We start from the raw sequence: 20,987 nt of genomic DNA, 5'->3' as shown, positions 1-20,987 counted from the left end.
CAACAGCTTCAACTGAAACTTTATTGTCGTCGCCCACATAGCTGAATCTTTCAGCATCAATTGACGGTCGGCTCCACAGGCAACCCTGCATAGATACACTTATGTGAATAGTAGCACCAGAATCTACCCACCAAGTATCGTTAGGTATAGAAGCCAAATTAACTTCAGAACAAAAAAAGACAAAAGTCTTTCCCTTCTACACACGCCAAGCAGCATAGTTGGAACACTCTTTCTTCATGTGTCCAGCCTTCTTACAAAAATAGCAGGTTGCTACCTTATCCTACTTCTCTTGCAACTGATGCTTGGGTTTTCCACTTGCAATATCCTTACCTCTCTTTCTTTTCTTGTCATGAGAGTTTGATGCCAAGTGAGCACTCTCAGTCTTCTCTCGCAAAACCCTTTTTTCCTCTTGCACACAGTGTGAAATGAGCTCATTAAGAATCCATTTTTCCTTTTGAGTATTATAACTCACCACAAAGTGTCCGAACTGAGGAGGCAGAGAAATAAGAACCAAGTAAACAAGTAACTCATCCGAAAGTTCTAACTTGAGTTCTTTGAGTTTGCCAGCAAGATTAGACATCACAATGATGTACTCCCTTATGTTCCCCTTTCCTTTATACTTCATGGTCACGAGTTTTGACAGAAGATTACTCGTTTCCGCTTTCTCATTTTTAGCAAAATATTGCTCAATCTCGAAGAGAAACTTCTTGGCACTTGTGCTCTCAGCAATAGAGTCCCGAAAGGCAGTTGAAATCGTCCGCTTCATGATCGCCAGACACATGCGATTAGAGCGTTCCCATTTTTCAGTTTGATCCGTTTTGGGATCATCCGTAGTTGGAACTTGTTGCTCTTTCCTTAGCGCAAGGTCAAGATCCATACACCCAAGAAAGATTTCAACATTCTCTTTCCACGTGATATAGTTTGTCCCATTCAACATTGGAATCATGCTCAACTGAGCAGAATCAGAATTAACACTAGCAGTAACTGAAATAGAAAACAAATATATAACAAATGCTCAAAACTAGTATATATAATAATGTGATTAAATTTTTAATATTGGTAATACCATCACAAGATACCTAGCGCAATATTAAATTTTAGTCTTTAGACAGAAAATTTAATTTGAAATTGGTACTCTCCACGCAATAATCAAGTATTAGCAATTAATTTCTGTCAAATAATAGGCCTTTCTTTGGACCGACTTATTATTCACATGAAAACTTTAATATTGCTACACACTTATTATCACAATAATATTTTAATTTTGGCCAAATATTACCTTCCTTTGGGCCGATAAAATTTGCATAAAATTAAATATTCTATCATCATAATAATATTTTTTTAATTAATTAATCTACACAAAAGAGGTCACTTTAGTGACATATTGCTTCAATCAATCAACTTAAAATATTTGACTACTTAAATAAATAAATTAATAATAATTTGCCAACAATTAAATTTAACTCACAAATATAATATATTATTTACTTTCTAGCTTACTAACCGAATTATGTACACATTTAGTCATATAATACATCTAAATTGCCGCAATTAATCAGAAAATAATATCATCCTATTATAAACAAAGCTCGGAAATAGCATGTATTGGTAAATTAAAGACTATAACAGCTATGTAATATGAAACTAAGGAATATTGATACATCGGTTCACATGATTAACAGGAGTAAATGGCTAAGTAAATAAATTAAATTAATGAGCCAAATACATATTAAGACCAAAACTTGTTACCTGACTTGCGTCAAGTACCAAAACAATGTATGCATAATCCTTCTTTTGATATTATACTACTAAACCATAACTCAGGAATACAACCAGCAAGAAAAAAAATGAAGTCGCCAATTCGTATAAAACTGTAACCAAAATTTCATATAGGTAGTAATCGAATAAATCAATTTTGCACAAATTAATTTCCAATAATCAAATATGAAAAGGCTCTGATGCAAGTTGATAGAATTTAATGATTCTATAAGCATATAATTCTCTAAAAATAGAGACAATGACCGTAATTATCATATCTAATTATCGAGATTAAACCGAAGGCGGAAGCGTACCTGAATCCATAAGGTTATAATTGTAACGATATCTTAATCTGAATAATATTCTTGATTATTGTCTTCCTCAACCAAGTACTCCTTAGGGTTTTCTCAATAACTCTCTCTTATAGGTAGAAGATAAGTCGTTACGTGTACTTAATATATTGGGGACTATAACCCTTTTGTATACAACCTAATTAAATCTCTCATTATAATATAATTGGGCCTAATATTAGGTATCCACTTATTAGGTCAATACAATAAATTAAAATCTATTTGGGTTTCTTATTTGATCACTTATTTTAACCCAATATACTCCCTCTCTCCCTCTCATTTGTTTACACTTTCTTTTTTGGGATTTTCCTTTCAATTGTTTACATTTCAAAATTTTCCAAAAATAGTAAAATTTATATAATTTTAAATTAACTACATCCACTACTTCTCTCCACTATACTCACTTTATACATATAATATGAATCGGTCTCACTACTTTACTCACTTTTTTAACTTTCCTCCAATATTTTATCATTTTTCTTAAATTCCGTGCCCAACCCAGATATAAACATTTGGGAGAGACAGAGGGAGTAATAAATAACAAATATAATTGATATATTTATATGTAGCCCATAAACTAATAATTATTATTAAAATAATAATAACAATTTATTCATATTTTCAAGATCATTATATTCTTATTTTCAAGGTAGAACTAAGCCGGTACAGGGACATACTGATAATTTTTTTGAAAATGTTGAACCCCGTTACACCTTAACAGGTCTAGATAATTTTATGGAGTGTTGTTAAGTGTACATAATAATTGGTGTAGTGTGTTTTAATTCGGTTTGATGATAGTTAATACCTGGGCTTATTTTAATTAAAACACATGTCATTTTGTACAAAATTTTGTACACAATTCTGTACATCAAACATTTTCCATAAGTTTTTTGCAAACTTTTTCAATTGAACTTTTTGTCAAAAATATATTAGAAACTATGCATGTTTCACAATATCGGAGAACCTGTTCAGATTCTTCTTTTTTTGTCTGGTTGTCAGTAATATTTCCGTATGTCCGTAAATTACGTAAAATTTTCAAAACATACTATTGTAAAAAATGTAAGACAAAATGCTTGGAGTAAAATTTTCTCTCGGCTAAAAAATTTGACAATATATTGTTACCTAGAACTTTAGTTACGAGGGCTTAATTATGATTGAATTAGTTGATTTTGGTGGCTATCATCTAAAATCTTATACTTACAAAAATATTGATAATTAGGGGGAGGAGGCCTGCAGGGCTGATGGGTAGTTGCTCTTAATCAGTAATTAAGGCTCCCTTTAATATTACTGTATTAAACAGCTAGTACAGTTTTTGGTTTCATCATTAAATTTTCTCAAAAATATTATTTTTATATATTATATCTTAAAATATGTATAAATTAAAAAAAAAGTACAAAACAGTCATCTAATTTTCGTTACAGCACTTTTTTCACCGGTATTTTTTCTCACAACACAACAATTTTCAATAGCACTGTCAAACGTACTTAAGCTCATAGAGTACCATTTACACTAAAGAGTTGAGAATACATTTACAGAGATACTCTTCTTTCTAATAATAATTATTTGTTTACTTCAATTAATAACTTTTATTAATAAGTCAAACCTTCTTTTAAATGGTACTTTGGTTTGACTTATTTTTTTGTTTCACCATATTTTGATTTCACCTTTTATGATTAATTTTATAACTCTAAGTGTATTATTTTTATTCTTTTTTATTCCTATATGACTTATAATTGTATATGCATTATTTTTACCCATTTTTTTAAAATTTATAAGTCATTCTTTTTTATTATTATTTTTATAGGTTTGAATCCTATTTTTAATTAATTATGTGTTAAAATAAATAGGTTCATATATTGGCTCAACTAAATAGGTTCCGAAAAATATAAACACGACCAACTAAATAGGTCATATGTTTAAATTGGAATATTTTAATTTAGAATATTAATGTGTTGGTCGCATTCTTTTTTAATAAAATAATATGGACTGTATTTTGGTTTCACCCCTAAAAATAATAAAATTGTTCAAACCGTATTATGATTACGATTCTATTTCTGTAGAACTCTAAATTATTTTTTGATAGGGTACTTGTTTTCATCTTAGTAGTAGTGTTTTGGTTTCAATTTCATGTAGATTTCTATATTATTTTTTTACAAAATATAGATTGTTGGAACCATATTATAAATTTATAATTACGATATTTTTATTTTGCATATAATTCTTTTTTTTACTTTTTATTAAAATAAAAAATGGAATCTTTTATACATTGTTATTAAATAAGGGAATTCATCTTTTAAAGAGTACTTTGGTTTTACCTTTTTTCGGTTTCACACAATTTTAAAAGCTTACTATAGCTTTAATATATCATTATTATTTTTTTGTGATTTCTATATAACTTATAATTCTATATATAATATTACCCGTTTTTTTATTCTTATTTACCACATATTTATATTTTTTTATATAAATAGAACCGTATATACATTGTAATTTCTAGATTCATACCTATAAAATTTAATTTTAGCACCAAATAAAAGTTTATACATACATAAAAAATATTTTTTTAGAAAAAAATATGTGATCACAAATTTATATAAAAAAACACAAATCCAGCTAACAACAAGAAATATAATATGCAATTACTTAGTAATGTTGATTTAATATTTTGTTAAATTATTTGATTGAGTCAATCGTGTTGCTTATTACTTGGTTAAAGTTTTAATGTAAAATATTAGTTATATCTTTTCAACAAAAGAGACATGATAAGTTTGAGTTTGTTGTTATAATAAAATTTGAGTTAATGAAAACTGCATATAATTTTAGAAAAAATTGTAATAATAGTACAATTTTACTCCCTTTGTCTTTTTCATTTCTTTACATTTTTCTTTTTGGATGTCCCATCCATTTATTTACATTTCAAAACTTAACAAAAATAGTCAATGGGTCCCTCCACTTTCCCACTTTTTTTCTCTTTTCATACTACTTTTACCTTCACTATCTCCTTTTTATACATTAAAAATCGCTGGTCCTACCACTTCACCCACTTTTCTTTCTTTTTTTTACAACTTTATACATATTTCTTAATTTTTGTGTCCAATCTTTTTGATAACAAATCAAAAGGACGGAGGGAGTATTTATTATATATTTTAATTATAATTTAAAATTAATTTCTATAACTATTATTGTTTTGATCTGGGCCCGTGTTTAATATAGTAAAAGTAGTATGTCTATATAGTTAAACACTAAACCTAGCTCCCACGATAGTGATTAGTGAACCTGTGACCTGTCTCGTTAAAATAATGCTGCTTGTCCATTCTCGCCCCTTCATAATAAGTTGTAATTGTCTAATTTAATGCCACTTGTTTACTCATTAATTAAATACTTAAGATATACTTAAGATATAGGGAATAAAAAAAATATGTGATAGGAGTCACAAATTAAACAATATATAGTAGAACAGAAAACAATTTAGGTTATTTTTCATCTTGATTTTCTTACACTATGGACTTTCGCAGGTCTTCATATTCATGGGATGAACTTCCTTCTTCCTACAATGTAGATCCCGATCAAAAGAACCAGTCAGCACTAAACACTGTACAAATCCATTTATCTGATCAGGAACAAAAAGAATTACCCAATTCATCAGATTTCATAGGCAGCAAAAATGAAGATGTTTCTCAGCCAATTAACGAACAAGCTCTAGGAATCCAGAAGAAAAAGCATTACATAGGAGTGAGAAGGCGGCCTTGGGGAAAGTTTGCAGCTGAGATTAGAGATTCAACAAGAAACGGAGTGAGGGTTTGGCTTGGAACGTTTGACACCGAGGAGCAAGCGGCTTTGGTTTATGACCAAGCTGCTCTATCAATGCGCGGTTCACTAGCTCAGCTTAACTTTCCAATGGAGACAGTAAGGGACTCACTAAGAGATGATAATTACTTTTGCAGTAATGGATCTTCACCAGCTGCGGCTCTTAAGGAGAAACACAAGATGAGAAGTATTTCAAGAAGTAATAGAACTAAAAGTAGTTCAGTAAGTGAAAAAAATATGGTTGTATTAGAGGACCTTGGAGCTGATTTATTAGAGGAACTTCTTGGTACATCAGACACTGCTTCTTCTACTTGTTCATATCATTAAAATTATATCGACAATCTTAAGTGTGATGATTTGTTGATTTTAAATTTGCCTTTGGTAATCAATTGTCTACTTCATCTTGCAAATGTATAGGTAATCTGTACTTTTGCATTAGTACTATTTGTTATGCATCATCTTCTGTGTTCATTATTAGTAATATTTTCTCAGGTGCGTAGTTAAAAGAAATTCAAAATGGATTTTCTGCTCCTTCACTGCAATACTATCAAATTCAAGGAACCCATGGTAAGAAAAATCTGGACATAGCAACTTAACTATTATGTTGAGCTAGTTCTGGAAAGAACTTGAGTTGTAAAGTGTGTCTGGTCGATCATTAAGAAAAAACTGCACATGCCACATTTTTCCGAATCGATTAGTGAAAATGATCGAGATTGCCTTACTACCTCAAGGGCTAAGTAGGTTTGATTGAAAGCTAATCTAGGCTGGTCGCTTCTAAAAGTTCCGCCCTAAAAAATCAATTCATGTCTGCGCTTTTACTTTTAGAAACTCGCTTTGAATTGGAATTATGAAACAATTTGACTATGTATTTCTAATCGAGAGGCCTAGTTATTAGTAAATGTAATTATGGAGCAATCTAGCTAGTATTCTAATCCTAGAACAATTCGAATATTTAACACTTTGTTGTACTATGATAATTCGTTGACGATCCCTAATTTCAATAAAGAACAGGCATATGTTTTTTATAATATTGTTAGTTGAACTGTCAAATTTGTGAAACTTTTTCAAGATTCATAAAAGTAGCTGCTGCGAGCAGGTTCCTGGCGCATTGAGTTGGGTAATGGGTTGACTGCAGATTGTTGTCCAAAGAGGGCAACGGTGGTCCAACTCAAAGTAACAATATTTAAGATTAAACTTATAAAAGTTGCGTAATATATATATTATTATAGTGTTTTTATTGTAAAAATTTGCCCCAAAAAATGGAACGGAAAGCAAGTCAAATATTATTATATATTAGGGCAATTCCCAAAATGTTGCCAAATTTTGAAGTCTCTAGCATCGGAGATGCTTTGATGTATTAGAGTTAGCATAAAATAGGTTGCCATTCTTATGTGCACTATGGAAGCCGCACGAGAAAGCTGGGAGACGTAGAAGACTACTAGACTAGCCCTCTGCTCTGCGATTTCAGCCTCACTCGGTCACGTTAACCAACAGCAAGATCTGTGTCAAATGGTTAGTTCAGTGGAGAAAATAAATTTGTATATTCTTCTCATTAAATAAAAGATACTCATTTGTAAGATTATAAGTCATATTTGTCAACATAGCCCGTCTGGCCTTTTGTTTGCCCGTCTGGCATGTCTTATTTGCTCGTCAGGCATGCTACCTCTGTCTATAACAAAGCTGGTCCATCATCATAGTTATCTCCCATGAATCCGCCACCTCGCCACCACAAGATTTTAGCTCTTCACCAGCAGAGGAATTGCTTACTCCTAAGCCAATCTTCAACTGCAACATATGCAGCTTGATTCCCATAAAATTCATCAGGTCCACCATATCTCCTATTTGCCCATATGGCACCACTTGGAAATTGACTCATGTGCACAGCTGCACCCCAACAGAGAACCACTTGAACCTGCATCACAACTTGAGATACCTGAAGCACACCAAAACTTATTTTGATAACTCAAATTACCATATCTAGAGGAAGAATGAGTGTCGTACGCACTTATGTGTCCAGCAAAAGGACCGATCACATAACTAACGATAAGTACATGGATTTTCATATTCAACAAGAGCATAACCACCATGCAGGACCATAGGCTCTGATACCAAGTGTAGAGATATAAAACTAGAATTTATATATGTACATGTATATTTGGTGTTCACTGGAGAAAATAAACTTGTATATTCTTCTCATTAAATATAAGATTACAGGTGATAGTTTAAATAGAAATAAAATAACAAGTGGTAGCACAAAACCAGCAACCCTTCCTATTATTTCTCCACTAATTAAACCTAACTGACTACTATCTCCACTACTAATCCACGTACTAATCCTACTGCTACTTATAAATAAAACATGTTGACTTATTCAAATAAATAAAACAATAACTTAAACATGTAATTTAGATTAAAATTCCAACAATATTCAAAACTTTCGATTCAAGAGGACATGAGAAGGTGTTGTGACAGAGAATGACGAACCGTAGTTGATTTAGTAAGCAACACAACAACCATGAAGGAAGTAGCAGTATGGTGCAGCCACATAAATAACAAGACCAGGGAAAAGAAGATGAGTTTTGTTGCTGTGCAGCGTTATATGCTTCATTGCTGGGCAACGAAGATTTATAAGGCTATTCCATGAGGAAGCATTGGTGGAGTAAAAGGTTGTGTCAAAAGAAGTACGGGGTCAGTATATGTGTGTGTACATGATGTGTATAAGCATATGCTGGACAGGTTGTTAATGGAGGACGAAGGGCTGCAATGGATGATTAATATTACAGTAAGACTGTTGTGATTTGTGGTATGAGCGTGCAACAAGTGTGTGTATTTGCAGATGATGGATCGATGTATATCTTCAAAGGTTGAAGAAGGTGTGAAGATTAAAAGCCATACGGGCTTGTGAAGAAAAGCCATACTAGCTTAGCCAACCGGGCTGATAAAGAACCTTACAAGATGTGCACCGAAGATCTTGCCAGATGGGCAAGATGAACTTGTCAGACGGGCACATAAAAGAGCCATACGGGCTATGTTGAAGCAGCCATACGGGCTAAGTTGAGAGCCATACGGGCTGATGAACAAGATGACAGATGGGCATCGAATATAAGTTTAGATTAACGGGGAGATTGTTAGGATTTAATCAAAACTAATGGGTTTTGTTTAGGTTGATGGACTTTGTTTAGCTGATGGGCTTGAGTTTATATATATATATATATATATATATATATGTTTAATGTTAAGAATAATTTAAACGTGTAATACTTTATATGTATAGGTGTGCCGGTCATGTAACGTAGTTGAGTATTTGTAGGAGGTAGTTTGAATTAGTAGGAGTAGTGGAGATAAACTAGCTAGGTTAGTTTGCTATTTTCTAGCCACCACCTTGGGTGGGTTTTAGCGTTATATAAGTGCATGTAAACGTTTATTTTTAGAAAATCATAGAGAGAACACAATATAGTCATTAAGTACGTTCCGGTTCGTCAATACAAGTATTAGTTTTTATGCATTGCATTGTTGTGCTTATTATTATCTTTAGTGAATTTCAACAAGTTATTATTACAACCAAAAAAACCAATGCAATTACTATACATATCATGTAGGTCCATATATAAATAACACTCAGTACTGCTAGCTAGTTGTTCACATATTCTATGTGTAATTTGAGGACTCGGAATCATGCCTTAAGAGAATGTGGGTCGTCGATCAACTCATGCATAAAAGTTGACGTTTACTTTTGCATCCTTGTCCAGTTTAACGCCCTCTAAACCAGGTTGTTTTATAATTTGTTGGCACAGGAGAAAGAATCCGCAGTAACTGAGTACAAAATGTCTACGCTCAAACACTTGAACAATAAAAACATTTCAAATAAATTACTCTGTCAGGGTTGTTAAATTGACTGATATAAAAGTGACGTGTAACAGTTGTGGCATCAAATTTAATAATGAATTCATCACTAAACTTTGTATCATTTTCAATTAGGTTACCGACTAATTTATTCAAAATGTTATTTTTCTTTCCTTTTAAAAAAAGAAATGCAGATAAATTTTTTAAAAATTAAATCGATTTAATAACATATTTTTAATGATATTTTTTCAACATCGATAATCACACTTTAATTAAAAAATTACATAATTATTTTTTTAATATATTCTTGTAAATCGATACATTTGTTTTAAATATGTTTGATCCAATAAACGATACAATTTATAACAAACTTAAAGCCAAAAACTTGTAAAGAATGAAAAATATTTCCAAAAAAAAATCATAATCAATAAATTTTGGTTTATGCTAATATTTTATGATTTGTTTTTAAGTGATAAAAATCTATGAATAATGTTAAACAGAATATACCTATTAAATTCATTAAATAACCAATTTAATTTCAGAAAAGGCGAAGATTTGTTTTAATTTTTTTTAACCATATAAATGATATTTTCCGGACAAACTTAAAACACGAAACTTATTGAGAATAAAAAATTCTAGTCAAAAAGTATAAAATCAATAAATTTTGACTTACGATAATTTTTCTACGAATTTGTTTGAGTGGTTATTATATAAGAAAATTTTAAGATAAAATATACCCGTTAAATTTATAATAAAATAATTTTTTTATTTTTGTGTGACTATATTTCAATTAATTAAATAAAATATATTAATCTTCTAAAAATGGTAAAAAAATAAAATTTTAATTTATTTAATTTTTTTGCGACTCAGTGACCAATTTAAAAGTTTTCAGATTGTTTAACGGATCTCCGTTAATAGTCAACAATTTTAACAGTCGTGCAAGAATTTTGAAATTCAGCAATGTGATTGAAAATTTTAGATAATTTAGTAATTAGAATAAAAACCTTTTTTGAGGCGGTAATCCAAGTAATAAATTTAATATGATAAATTAGCTCATTTACCCCTCAGTGAAGTACAGTATTATAGTTCAACTTAGAGTTGTTCACGAACCAAGCCGAGCCGAGTTTTGATCGAACTGAGCCGAGATTTTATCGAACAAAATCAAGTCGAATCGAACCGAGCCGAACACGAGCTTTTTCCATTAAAACGAGCCGAGCCGAGATGAAGTAAAAATTCTGGTCAAAACACCGGTTGACTGTTAAAATAACAAACCAAATACTTTTTTTCCTAAAAATTTTGTCATATCAATAAAATACATAGATCTTAACATCCGTACGGTTGGATCATTCATAAATATTTTTAAAAAATTGAAATATTGATATGGGACTAAACACTAGTTATAAGTAATATTCAAATCATTGGTTGATTGTCACAATAACAAACAAAATAGATTCATTTTTTTCTAAAATATTTGTTATATCACTAAAATATATAGATCTTAACATCCGTATGGTTGGATCATTTATAAATATTTTTAAAAAAATCAAAACATTAATACCAGACTATACACTAGTTACAAGTATAAATCAAAACACTGGTTAACTGTTAAAATAACAAATCAAATATGTTTAATTTTTTCTAAAACTTATGTTATATCACTAAAATATATAAATCTTAACATTCGTACGGTTGGATTATTCATAAATATTTTTTAAAAAAAATGAAACATTAATACGAGAATAAACACTAGTTACAAGTATAGGTCAAAACACTGGTTGACTGTTAAAATAACTAACCAATTACATATATTTTTTTTCTAAAAATTTTGTTTATCACTAAAATATATAGATCTTAAAATCCGTACAGTAGGATTATTTATAAATATTTTTGAAAAATTCCAAACATTAATACGAGACTAAACACTAGTTATAAGTACATGTCAAAACACCTGCTGACTGTTAAAATAACAAACCAAATACATTTATTTTTTTCTAAAATTTTTGTCATATCACTAAAATATATAGATCTTAACATCTGTACGGTTGGATCATTCATAAATATTTTTAAAAATTGAAACATTAATATGAGACTAAACACTAGTTATAAGTACAAGTCAAAACACTGGTTGACTGTTAAAATAACAAACCAAATACATTTAATTTTTTCTAAAAATTTTGTCATATCACTAAAATATATAAATCTTAACTTCCGTACGGTTGGATCATTCATAAATATTTTTAAAAAATTGAAACATTAATATGAGACTAAACACTAGTTACAAGTATTGTTCAAACCGTAGGTTAATTGTTAAAATAACAAAAAAATATTTTTTCGTAAAATTTTGTCTTATCACTAAAATATCTAGATCTTGACATCCGTGCGGCTAGATCATTCATAAATATTTTTTTAAAAATCGAAACATCAATATGGGATTAAATAGAAGTATTGGTCAAACTACTGGTTAACTATTAAAATAGCAAACCAATTATATTTATTTTTTCTAATTTCTTATTACATTACTTAAATATATAGATTTTGACATCCGTACGATTGGATCATTTATAAATAATTTTTAAAAAATTGAAACACCAATCAGGAAATAAATACCAGTTACAAATAATAGTCAAATCAATTGTTAATTATTAAAATATCAAATTAAAAAAATTATTTTTAATATCTTGATTTTTTTTCAAATTACTAAAATATATATTTTGACATTCATATGATTTAATAATTGAAAAATATTTACAAAAAAATGAATAAAATTCATAATAATCAAATATATAAGAATTAAAAAAAATTGATTTTTTTGCGAACCGAGTCAAGCCGAGCTCGAACCGAGCATGCCAAAAACTCGGCTCGAGCGCGTTTTGTTAACGAACACATTTTTTTGTTAAAATTCGAGTTCTTAACAAACCGAGCCGAATCGAGCCGAGTTCCTAATTTTATGGCTCTAAGTTCATTGCTATATGTTTCTATTCGAACAACTTGAAAATAATAATGTAAGAGGAAAGAACTATAGTCACGACTTGTGCACAAGAATCAAAAACTAAAAGGATCGAATGACGACATCGTTTGTGCAAGAATCACTAGTCCACAATTAGAATATTACTTGGCCCAAACAAGAAAGTTAAGTAGAAAGTGGGCTCATACACGAGTCCTATCCTATCCTATCCTGTTACTCTACCCCGAAAGGCCCAGATGTTAAAGAATAAAATTGAAGGAAATTATGAAAATAATAAGCTGTATTGATTGTTGTAAAATGCTCGCTTGAAAATTAATCAGTATTTTTTTTTTGCTAAATAACATTAATCAGTATCTGACTATCTGCAAGGTGAAAAAAGAATAGAGGAGGGTAAGATTGGTGTTACTTTGAAAAAATGAGAAAAGGATAAGATTTTGGGAAAGTGACTTTTGTGATTTGTGTCTTGCACATTTCTTGATCCTCCTCCTGATATATTGTTGATATGCCAACACGTATACTTCCATACCTACATTTATAAACACAGGGTAACAGTACTCTAGTTAAGTTATACTACTGGAGTGTGTCTTGAAGAAAATGGAAAAATCTAAACTGTGTTTCTTGTTATTTTTCATACTTTTCTTGTTTAATCTATTTGTTTTTTGTTCATCAAACACTATAATTTTCGCTACTTTGGGAAGCAGAACCATGTACTCTTTTGACATATTCACTCTCCCGCTTCATTCCAACTCTGCTCCAGTCTCCGAGCTCCGCTTAACTGATGGCCACTCCATCAATTTCAACGGTCACTTTCCCACCTTCGTGTCGAATTTCATCAATAATAAACAAAAAGAAGAAGAAGAATCGCCGCCAATTCACCTAGTTTACTCGACCGAAAGACAAGGTGTGTCTACTATATATCTTGATATCATATATGCTCAAACCCCGGGAAATTTAAATACCGGCGGGAGAGAGATTCTTCAAGTCTCTACTGAGTCGACTCACCGAGTTGACCGAGTTCAAGTTTCCTTGTTGGGTCATGAGTTTAGTAAAAATAATAGTATTGATGGAGTTTCGATGAAAGACAGGCCGAGTTTGGTGGGTGACTCGTTGATTTACGTGTCGACCCATGAGAACCCGGGTGTGTCGAGAACGAGTTGGGCAGCTGTCTACTCGACTCAGTTGGTTACCGGGTTGACTCGGAGGCTGACTCCTTATGGGGTTGCTGATTTTAGTCCAGCAGTTTCACCTTCCGGGGTTTGGACTGCAGTTGCTTCTTTGGGTAATACGGGTTGGGGCGGGGAAGTTGAGGAACTCGGAACGGATATATTCGTATTTTTAACTCGGGACGGGTCAAGACGAGTTAAGGTAGTTGAGCACGGTGGGTGGCCGAGTTGGGCCGATGATTTCACTTTGTATTTTCATAGAAGAGGTGATGATGGATGGTGGAGCATTTACAAGGCAATTTTACCAAAAATAGGTCAATATAGTGTTGACTCGGTTTTGACTCGCCGAGTCACCCCACCGGGTCTTCACTCGTTTACCCCATCTGCTTCCACAAGTAATAAAAACTTGATTGCTGTGGCAACCAGAAGACCCGGATCAGATTATCGTCATATAGAAATATTTGATTTGAAAACTAAGGAGTTTAAAGAATTGACTCGACCCGTTACGCCCGATGCCCATCATTTTAATCCATTTTTTTCTTTGGATTCGAAAAGGGTCGGGTACCATAAATGTAGAGGATCTGCTAAGGGAATGCATAGTGAAAAGGCCTTGTTCCTGGAGAACCTCAGAAGCCCGACACCCGAAATATCGCTATTTCGGGTTGATGGGTCATTTCCTTCGTTCTCACCCGATGGTAATCGGGTTGCTTTCATAAACTTCCCGGGTCTTTATGTAGCGAACATGGATGGTTCGGATCGTAGGCAAGTATTAAGTGATATGGCATTTGCAAGTGCTTGGGATCCAAAGAGGAAAGGAGTGGTTTATACAAGCACTGGACCTACATTTGAAAGCGAAAGTACGGAGGTTGATATAGTGTCGGTAAATGTTGATGAAAATGATCATGAATCTAGCTACAAAAAGTTAACACAAGGAGGAGCTAACAATGCTTTCCCTTGGCCTTCGCCTGATGGTAAATGGGTCGTGTTTCGTTCGGGTCGGTCAGGTCACAAGAACTTGTATATAATGGATGCGGTTGAAGGTGAGGCGGGTGGGTTACACCGGTTAACAGAAGGCCCGTGGAGCGATACAATGTGCAACTGGTCACCTGATGGCGAATGGATTGCATTTGCATCAGACAGGGAAATTGTTGGATCAGGTGGTTTTGAATTGTACATGATTCACCCGAATGGAACAGGGCTTCGGAAGCTGATTCAGAGTGGGTCTGTTGGACGGACTAACCACCCGTATTTCAGCCCTGATGGGAAAAAAATAGTGTTTACTTCAGACTATGGTGCAGTTTCAGCTGAGCCAATTTCAAATCCTCATCAATATCAGCCTTATGGTGATATATACACCATAAATGTGGATGGCACTGGATTGAAAAGGTTAACACATAATTCATACGAGGACGGGACTCCTGCTTGGGGGCCTAATTTTATAAAGCCTGTTGATGTGGAGTGGGCTTACAATGATTCACAATGTGCTTTCGAGGATTTGTCATGGCTCCAAATCGATGGTCCTGCAAGGGCGATCTACAGAACTGGTGGTGAAAATTTTGATGGTTCAACTAAAATACAGTGCGGTGGATAGTCTTAGAGCTGCAGTGATATATATTGGTGTGAAACTTGGGTAACCGTTAGACCTCGCCTGAAGACATTCCCAGTGGCGACGTCCACTCTACTTTGAGATGTAAATATAGCAATGGCGATATCAACAAAGTGGTTTCCACAAAGTATAATTGTCCCGCTCACTACTTGGTGCACTAGTATATTGTTGTGTTGAGTTGTGTAATACAAGTTATATATAATGAAACAAGGAAACGTTTAATAGTTATCCAAATTTTTGTTTTTGCTTGGGAATTATAATGTTATATGAAGACCTAACTTTAATTGTTTAAGCACCCAAGTACTCCTCCTTGGTTGGATTAGAAGAATATGAACGAGTTTATCTATGAAATGTATTAGTTGCTTTGCATAAGACGTATGGCATTCAGGGTCAGTCTATAAGTGCAGTACAGCACACTGTAAGAAACAAACTATTAGAAGAACACAACCATACCATCAGGTTTACTTGAGACAATGTAAAGCAGCAATTCAAGAACCAGATTATTCATCATTAATCACATGAACAACCAAATATTTTTCAGTTTTACCACAGAATTAGCATCTGGCGCGACTTACTAGCTAACATATACTTGTGTTGCAACTCTTTAGAAACTCTTAAATTTAAGAAAATTATGATCACTGGAATAAGTCAGCAACTCAAACCAAAATATACCATAACAAGACTTCCCCTAAATCTCGCAAAGACTAACTTATATATAACTACTTGAAGCGACGGAGCATATTTTAAATTACAATGTTAAAAATACCAAGAAACTAAAAATACAACTACTAATAGGTGCATTTGGGAGATAATTGAACAAACTGCTTCTGCAAAACTTGTGCTGCATACCTGTGTATTTTCTCTTTGTCTTGGTGCAGACTTTCGACATGTTTATGGTGAAAAAACAATTCGGTAAACAGAATACACAAAAGGATCAACAACAGCTTTTGTTCTACTGATCACCAGTGGCTCACGGGACATTTGCAGTAAATGTTTGTTTAGCCACAGCAGAGCTAAGTGTTTTAAAACCTAAGTGTATTAAGCCCTAATTCCAAGCCTAAAGAAAAGCCTCCATGGGTCTGGAAAATAACAGGAGCTTTATTATCTCCTGGGGGTAAACATGTTTAAGAAACTTGTTCTAATTTTCTATAAGCCAAGCAGAACATATTCAAGACTCTTCATTCTCTAGAAAAGAGTATCGTCTTCAGTCTTCACAAATACAACTATCAACAAAGATGTCTAATGCTACTATTACTCTGATAAATTGTAGACAGGGTAATCAAAATGATACAGCAGCTATTGTTCCGCATGATTTTTCTATAATCCTGACTTCTCTATGATCTGGCTTATTGGAATGGCATTGAGCAGGTAAATATTTCCTACGTACGTTCAATGGAAGATCATGATCATCTCCTTTTGATTATTTCAAATGAATACTCCCAAGTCCTCACCTTTGTCTGCATAATAGAGTGTAAAAATATGTGTACTCATGGTAAAATGCTTCCTACTAACTTCCTGAAACCCAGATTATGAGTTTTTATTTAGCAAGTCTATTGTATTACTTATGGAAGGGGCAGCAGCAGCTCTATTAAATGCATGATGACCTCTCTTCTGCTGCAACTCAACTTGGCAGTTTCAGAAACAGATTGTTTGCAAATACAGAAGAGAAATTTTAAGAAAGAACATTAAGAGACTAACTAGTTCCACTCCCAGATAGATTTTCATGTTTTTTTACGGCTCTAAATTACAACAGCAATTCTCATACAAACTTTTTTGTAAAATACAACATTGGAGATCACTTTGATTGCAGGGATCTAAAGGAATAACTTTACATTCTCATGAGAAAATTGCAAACTCTTCTGTATTAAATAATGCACCATATATGTAACTTAGATCCTCGAGATTATAATGAAAGGAATAAAGAAAACCCAACTCGATTAAGATCTGACACAAAGACAAAAACATTTAACTAGACATAACTTGGACAGATTGAATAAGCAGGTACAAAAAAATTACAACTTATAACGGAAATTCAATTACAAACTATAATGGAAATTCAGAATCCAGACAAACATACCAAAATTGGTTTCTAGACACCACAATAACACAACCAATTCTACAAATAAAAATTACAACTTTTAATAAAACCATACTGCAAACAAACATATCCCAAGTTGGTGTTCCAAAGAGTCCAATCAGACAAACAACTCCACAAAATTCTGATGAACACTTAATTAAAACAAGTCAGAATCAATTAAAATTTGTTGTTAGAGGACAAAGTGCACCCCTTTATCACTAAGTTCCGAACCATATTCCTCCATGGCCTCCTCGAACAAATCATGAACAGAATCTCGATCACCAAGAAACGTCTGAATCCAAGTCAGATGAATATGCAAACCATTGGAAATCTTCCTCTTGACCTTCTTGCCATCCTTGTAGTTGGACTCTCCCAATGACATAATCTGGGTAACGATGCTATCATGTAGATACGCCTTGACGTTCAAAGATTCAAGAATTGCAGAGATAATAATGCAAAAATCGAGGCGCTGGGAGCGTTTGAAAAAGAGACGTTTATCAATACATATGGTCTTTTGTGCAGTAGTTTCATGTTGAGAAGCAATAAAAGTGGACGATGAATCCAGGTAGCGGTTTCGAGTATGAGTGAAGAAGGAGACGCGAAGGGCATAGGGTGAGTTGCAATTCAGACGGCATGGACCGACAACCTCATGAGGACGGGTTTTTCGAACTCGAACTTCTAACTGCGATCCTGGGCGTTTGACAATCTTAGCCATAGCTTCTGCCTATTTGAGACAACTACTTTAATCAGGGGGATAAGATAGCTGCTTCTGGTGTTGGGGATATAGTATATATAGCGTGATCGACGACTGGGCTATCCGAAAGAGGTTAGGAAAGGAGAAACGTGCGCACCAAGCTTAATACTACTAGTTTGGAGTTCTTGAAACTAATATATTATCTGTTATATTATCTGTTTCGTTATATTATCTGTTTCTTGTTACAAACTAATATAGAATCTATTATATAGAGAGAATTACAAGAACAAAATTACTAAGAGAATAGAGAAGATTTTCATTTTATATATCAATCACATATCTTACAATGGTTTATATAGGGCTAGAGTTTGTAGGTTATAAGTAGCATGAAAAGCCAAAGGGTGTAAAATGAAAAGCCAAAGGGTGTGAGAATTAATGGGGTAAGTTGTAAGGTTAAAAGTCATTCAAATATATAACACTCCCCCTTGAATGACTCGTATAAACAACATGCCTCATTAAAACCTTACTAGGAAAAACCCTGTGGGAAAAACCCTAGTGAAGGAAAAAGAGTACATGTGTTACACGTGTAATAAAGAGTGCATTATATCTCCCCCTCATTTTAACACGACTATGAAAATCAGCATAGATCTCGAAATTTACGCATCCCAATCTTGTGTACCAGCTTCTCGAAGGAAGATGTAGGAAGTGCTTTTGTGAACAAGTCTGCTGGATTTTCACATGATCGAATCTGACAAACATCAATTTCCCCCCTTTGTTGAAGTTCATGGGTAAAGAAGAACTTTGGATCGATGTGCTTTGTCCTATCACCTTTAATGTAACCTTCTCGAGTCTGAGTTATGCATGCTTCATTATCTTCAAATAAAATAGTAGGGCTTCCTTTATTGACTAACAGACCGCATGATTCTCGAATATGATGGACCAAAGACCTTAGCCAAACACATTCTCGACTAGATTCATGTAGCGCCAATAACTCAGCATGATTCGAAGAAGTTGCTGCAAGAGTCTGCTTTGTAGACCGCCAAGATATTGCGGTATCACCATATGTGAATACATAACCTGTTTGTGATCTTCCTTTGTGTGGATCAGACCGATATCCTGCATCTGCATAGCCAACTAATTCCACTTTTGAGTCTTTAGAATAAAATAAACCCATATCCATTGTTCCTCGAAGATATCTAAATATTTGTTTCACACCAGTCCAATGTCTTCGAGTTGGAGCAGAACTATGTCTTGCAAAAAGGTTGACAGAAAATGCAATATCAGGACGTGTACAATTGGCAAGATACATTAGTGCACCAATGGCACTAAGATATGGTACTTCAGGATCAAGAAGTTCTTCTCCCTTTTCTCTTGGGCGGAATGGATCCTTATTCTTTTCTAATGATCGTACAACCATGGGTGTACTCACAGGATATGCCTTATCCATAATAAACCGTTTAAGAATCTTTTCAATATACGAAGACTGGTGGATAAAGATTCCAGTAGATAAATGTTCAACTTGAAAACCAAGGCAGAGTTTTGTTTTACCCAAGTCCTTCATTTCAAACTCCTTTTTCAAATATTCAATCGTCTCATTAAGTTCATCTGGGGTTCCAATGATGTTTAAATCATCAACATATACTGCAATGATAGTAAACCCCAATTTTGTCCTTTTAATAAAAACACATGGACATATTACATTATTGGTATATCCATCTTTCAAAAGATATTCACTGAGACGATTGTACCACATACGACCCGACTGTTTCAATCCGTATAATGATCTCTGTAATTTAATTGAGTAAATCTCTCGGGGTCTTGAACTATATGCTTCAGGCATTTTTAACCCATCAGGGATTTTCATGTAAATGTCACTATCGAGTGATCCATACAAGTAGGCAGTTACAACATCCATTAAATTCATTCGGAGCCCTTCTAGAATTGATAAACTTATTAAAAATCTGAATGTTGTTGCATCCATTACCGGGGAATAAGTTTCTTCGTAATCGATTCCCGGTCTTTGTGAGAAACCTTGAGCAACAAGGCGTGCCTTGTATCTTACAATTTCATTTTTCTCATTTCTTTTACGCACAAATACCCATCTATATCCGACGGGTTTTATACCTGCAGGTGTTTGGACAATAGGTCCAAAAACTTGGCATTTTTCAAGTGATTTCAGTTCAGCTTCAATAGCTTCTTTCCATTTTGGCCAATCATTTCTTCTTTTACATTCATAGATCGATCTAGGTTCATGATCCTCGATTTCCTCAGAAATGTCAAGTGCAGCTGCATATGAAAATATATCATCCATGACAATTTCTTTTCTATTCCACCTCTTTCCTGAAATGACATAATTTATCGAGATCTCTTCATTGTCAACAATTTCAGGTGTTTGATCATCTTTGGAAGACGTTTCTTCTGTGATCATCAATTCTACGATGTCATTTGATGTTCCAGCTTTATTATCAAGTCTCCTTGTTTTTCTTGGAGTTTTATCCTTGGATCCAATAGGTCTTCCACGCTTCTGGCGTGCTTTAGACTCATTTGCTAGCATGATTTTATTATCTTCTTCAGGAAGTTTAATCTTACAAGGAACATTAACAGCTGGTATATGTGACTTTGTCACATTTTTGACATCAGTAAATGCATCAGGCAATCTATTTGCGACTTCTTGTAGGTGGATAATCTTTTGAACTTCAAGTTCACATTGATTTGTACGAGGAT

The 20,987-nt window shown here is 33.2% G+C and overlaps 3 protein-coding genes across 3 annotated transcripts; 2 read left to right on the top strand and 1 right to left on the bottom strand.

Annotated features, from left to right (window-relative positions):
* Positions 1-280: 280 nt before the first annotated feature.
* On the bottom strand, positions 281-5,422 carry LOC141714202 (uncharacterized). The gene is made up of 2 exons (XM_074517734.1): positions 5,392-5,422; positions 281-984 (listed from the first exon to the last, which is right to left on the bottom strand). The coding sequence occupies exons 1-2, from the start codon at positions 5,420-5,422 to the stop codon at positions 281-283; spliced, it is 735 nt and encodes a 244-aa protein (XP_074373835.1).
* Positions 5,423-5,609: 187 nt separating this feature from the next.
* On the top strand, positions 5,610-6,242 carry LOC141714201 (ethylene-response factor C3-like). The gene has a single exon (XM_074517733.1). The coding sequence runs from the start codon at positions 5,610-5,612 to the stop codon at positions 6,240-6,242; it is 633 nt and encodes a 210-aa protein (XP_074373834.1).
* A 6,966-nt stretch (positions 6,243-13,208) lies between these two features.
* LOC141712258 (uncharacterized) lies at positions 13,209-15,720 on the top strand. The gene has a single exon (XM_074515126.1). It carries the CDS (start codon positions 13,318-13,320, stop codon positions 15,475-15,477), a length of 2,160 nt encoding a protein of 719 aa, XP_074371227.1. The 5' UTR covers positions 13,209-13,317; the 3' UTR covers positions 15,478-15,720.
* The last annotated feature ends 5,267 nt before the right edge of the window (positions 15,721-20,987 follow it).

This window comes from Apium graveolens, chromosome 3 (genome assembly GCF_009905375.1).
Source record: "Apium graveolens cultivar Ventura chromosome 3, ASM990537v1, whole genome shotgun sequence".
Classification (NCBI taxonomy): domain Eukaryota; kingdom Viridiplantae; phylum Streptophyta; class Magnoliopsida; order Apiales; family Apiaceae; genus Apium; species Apium graveolens.
Note: the sequence above shows the minus strand (reverse complement) of the source record. Positions and strands in the feature narration are given on the sequence as shown.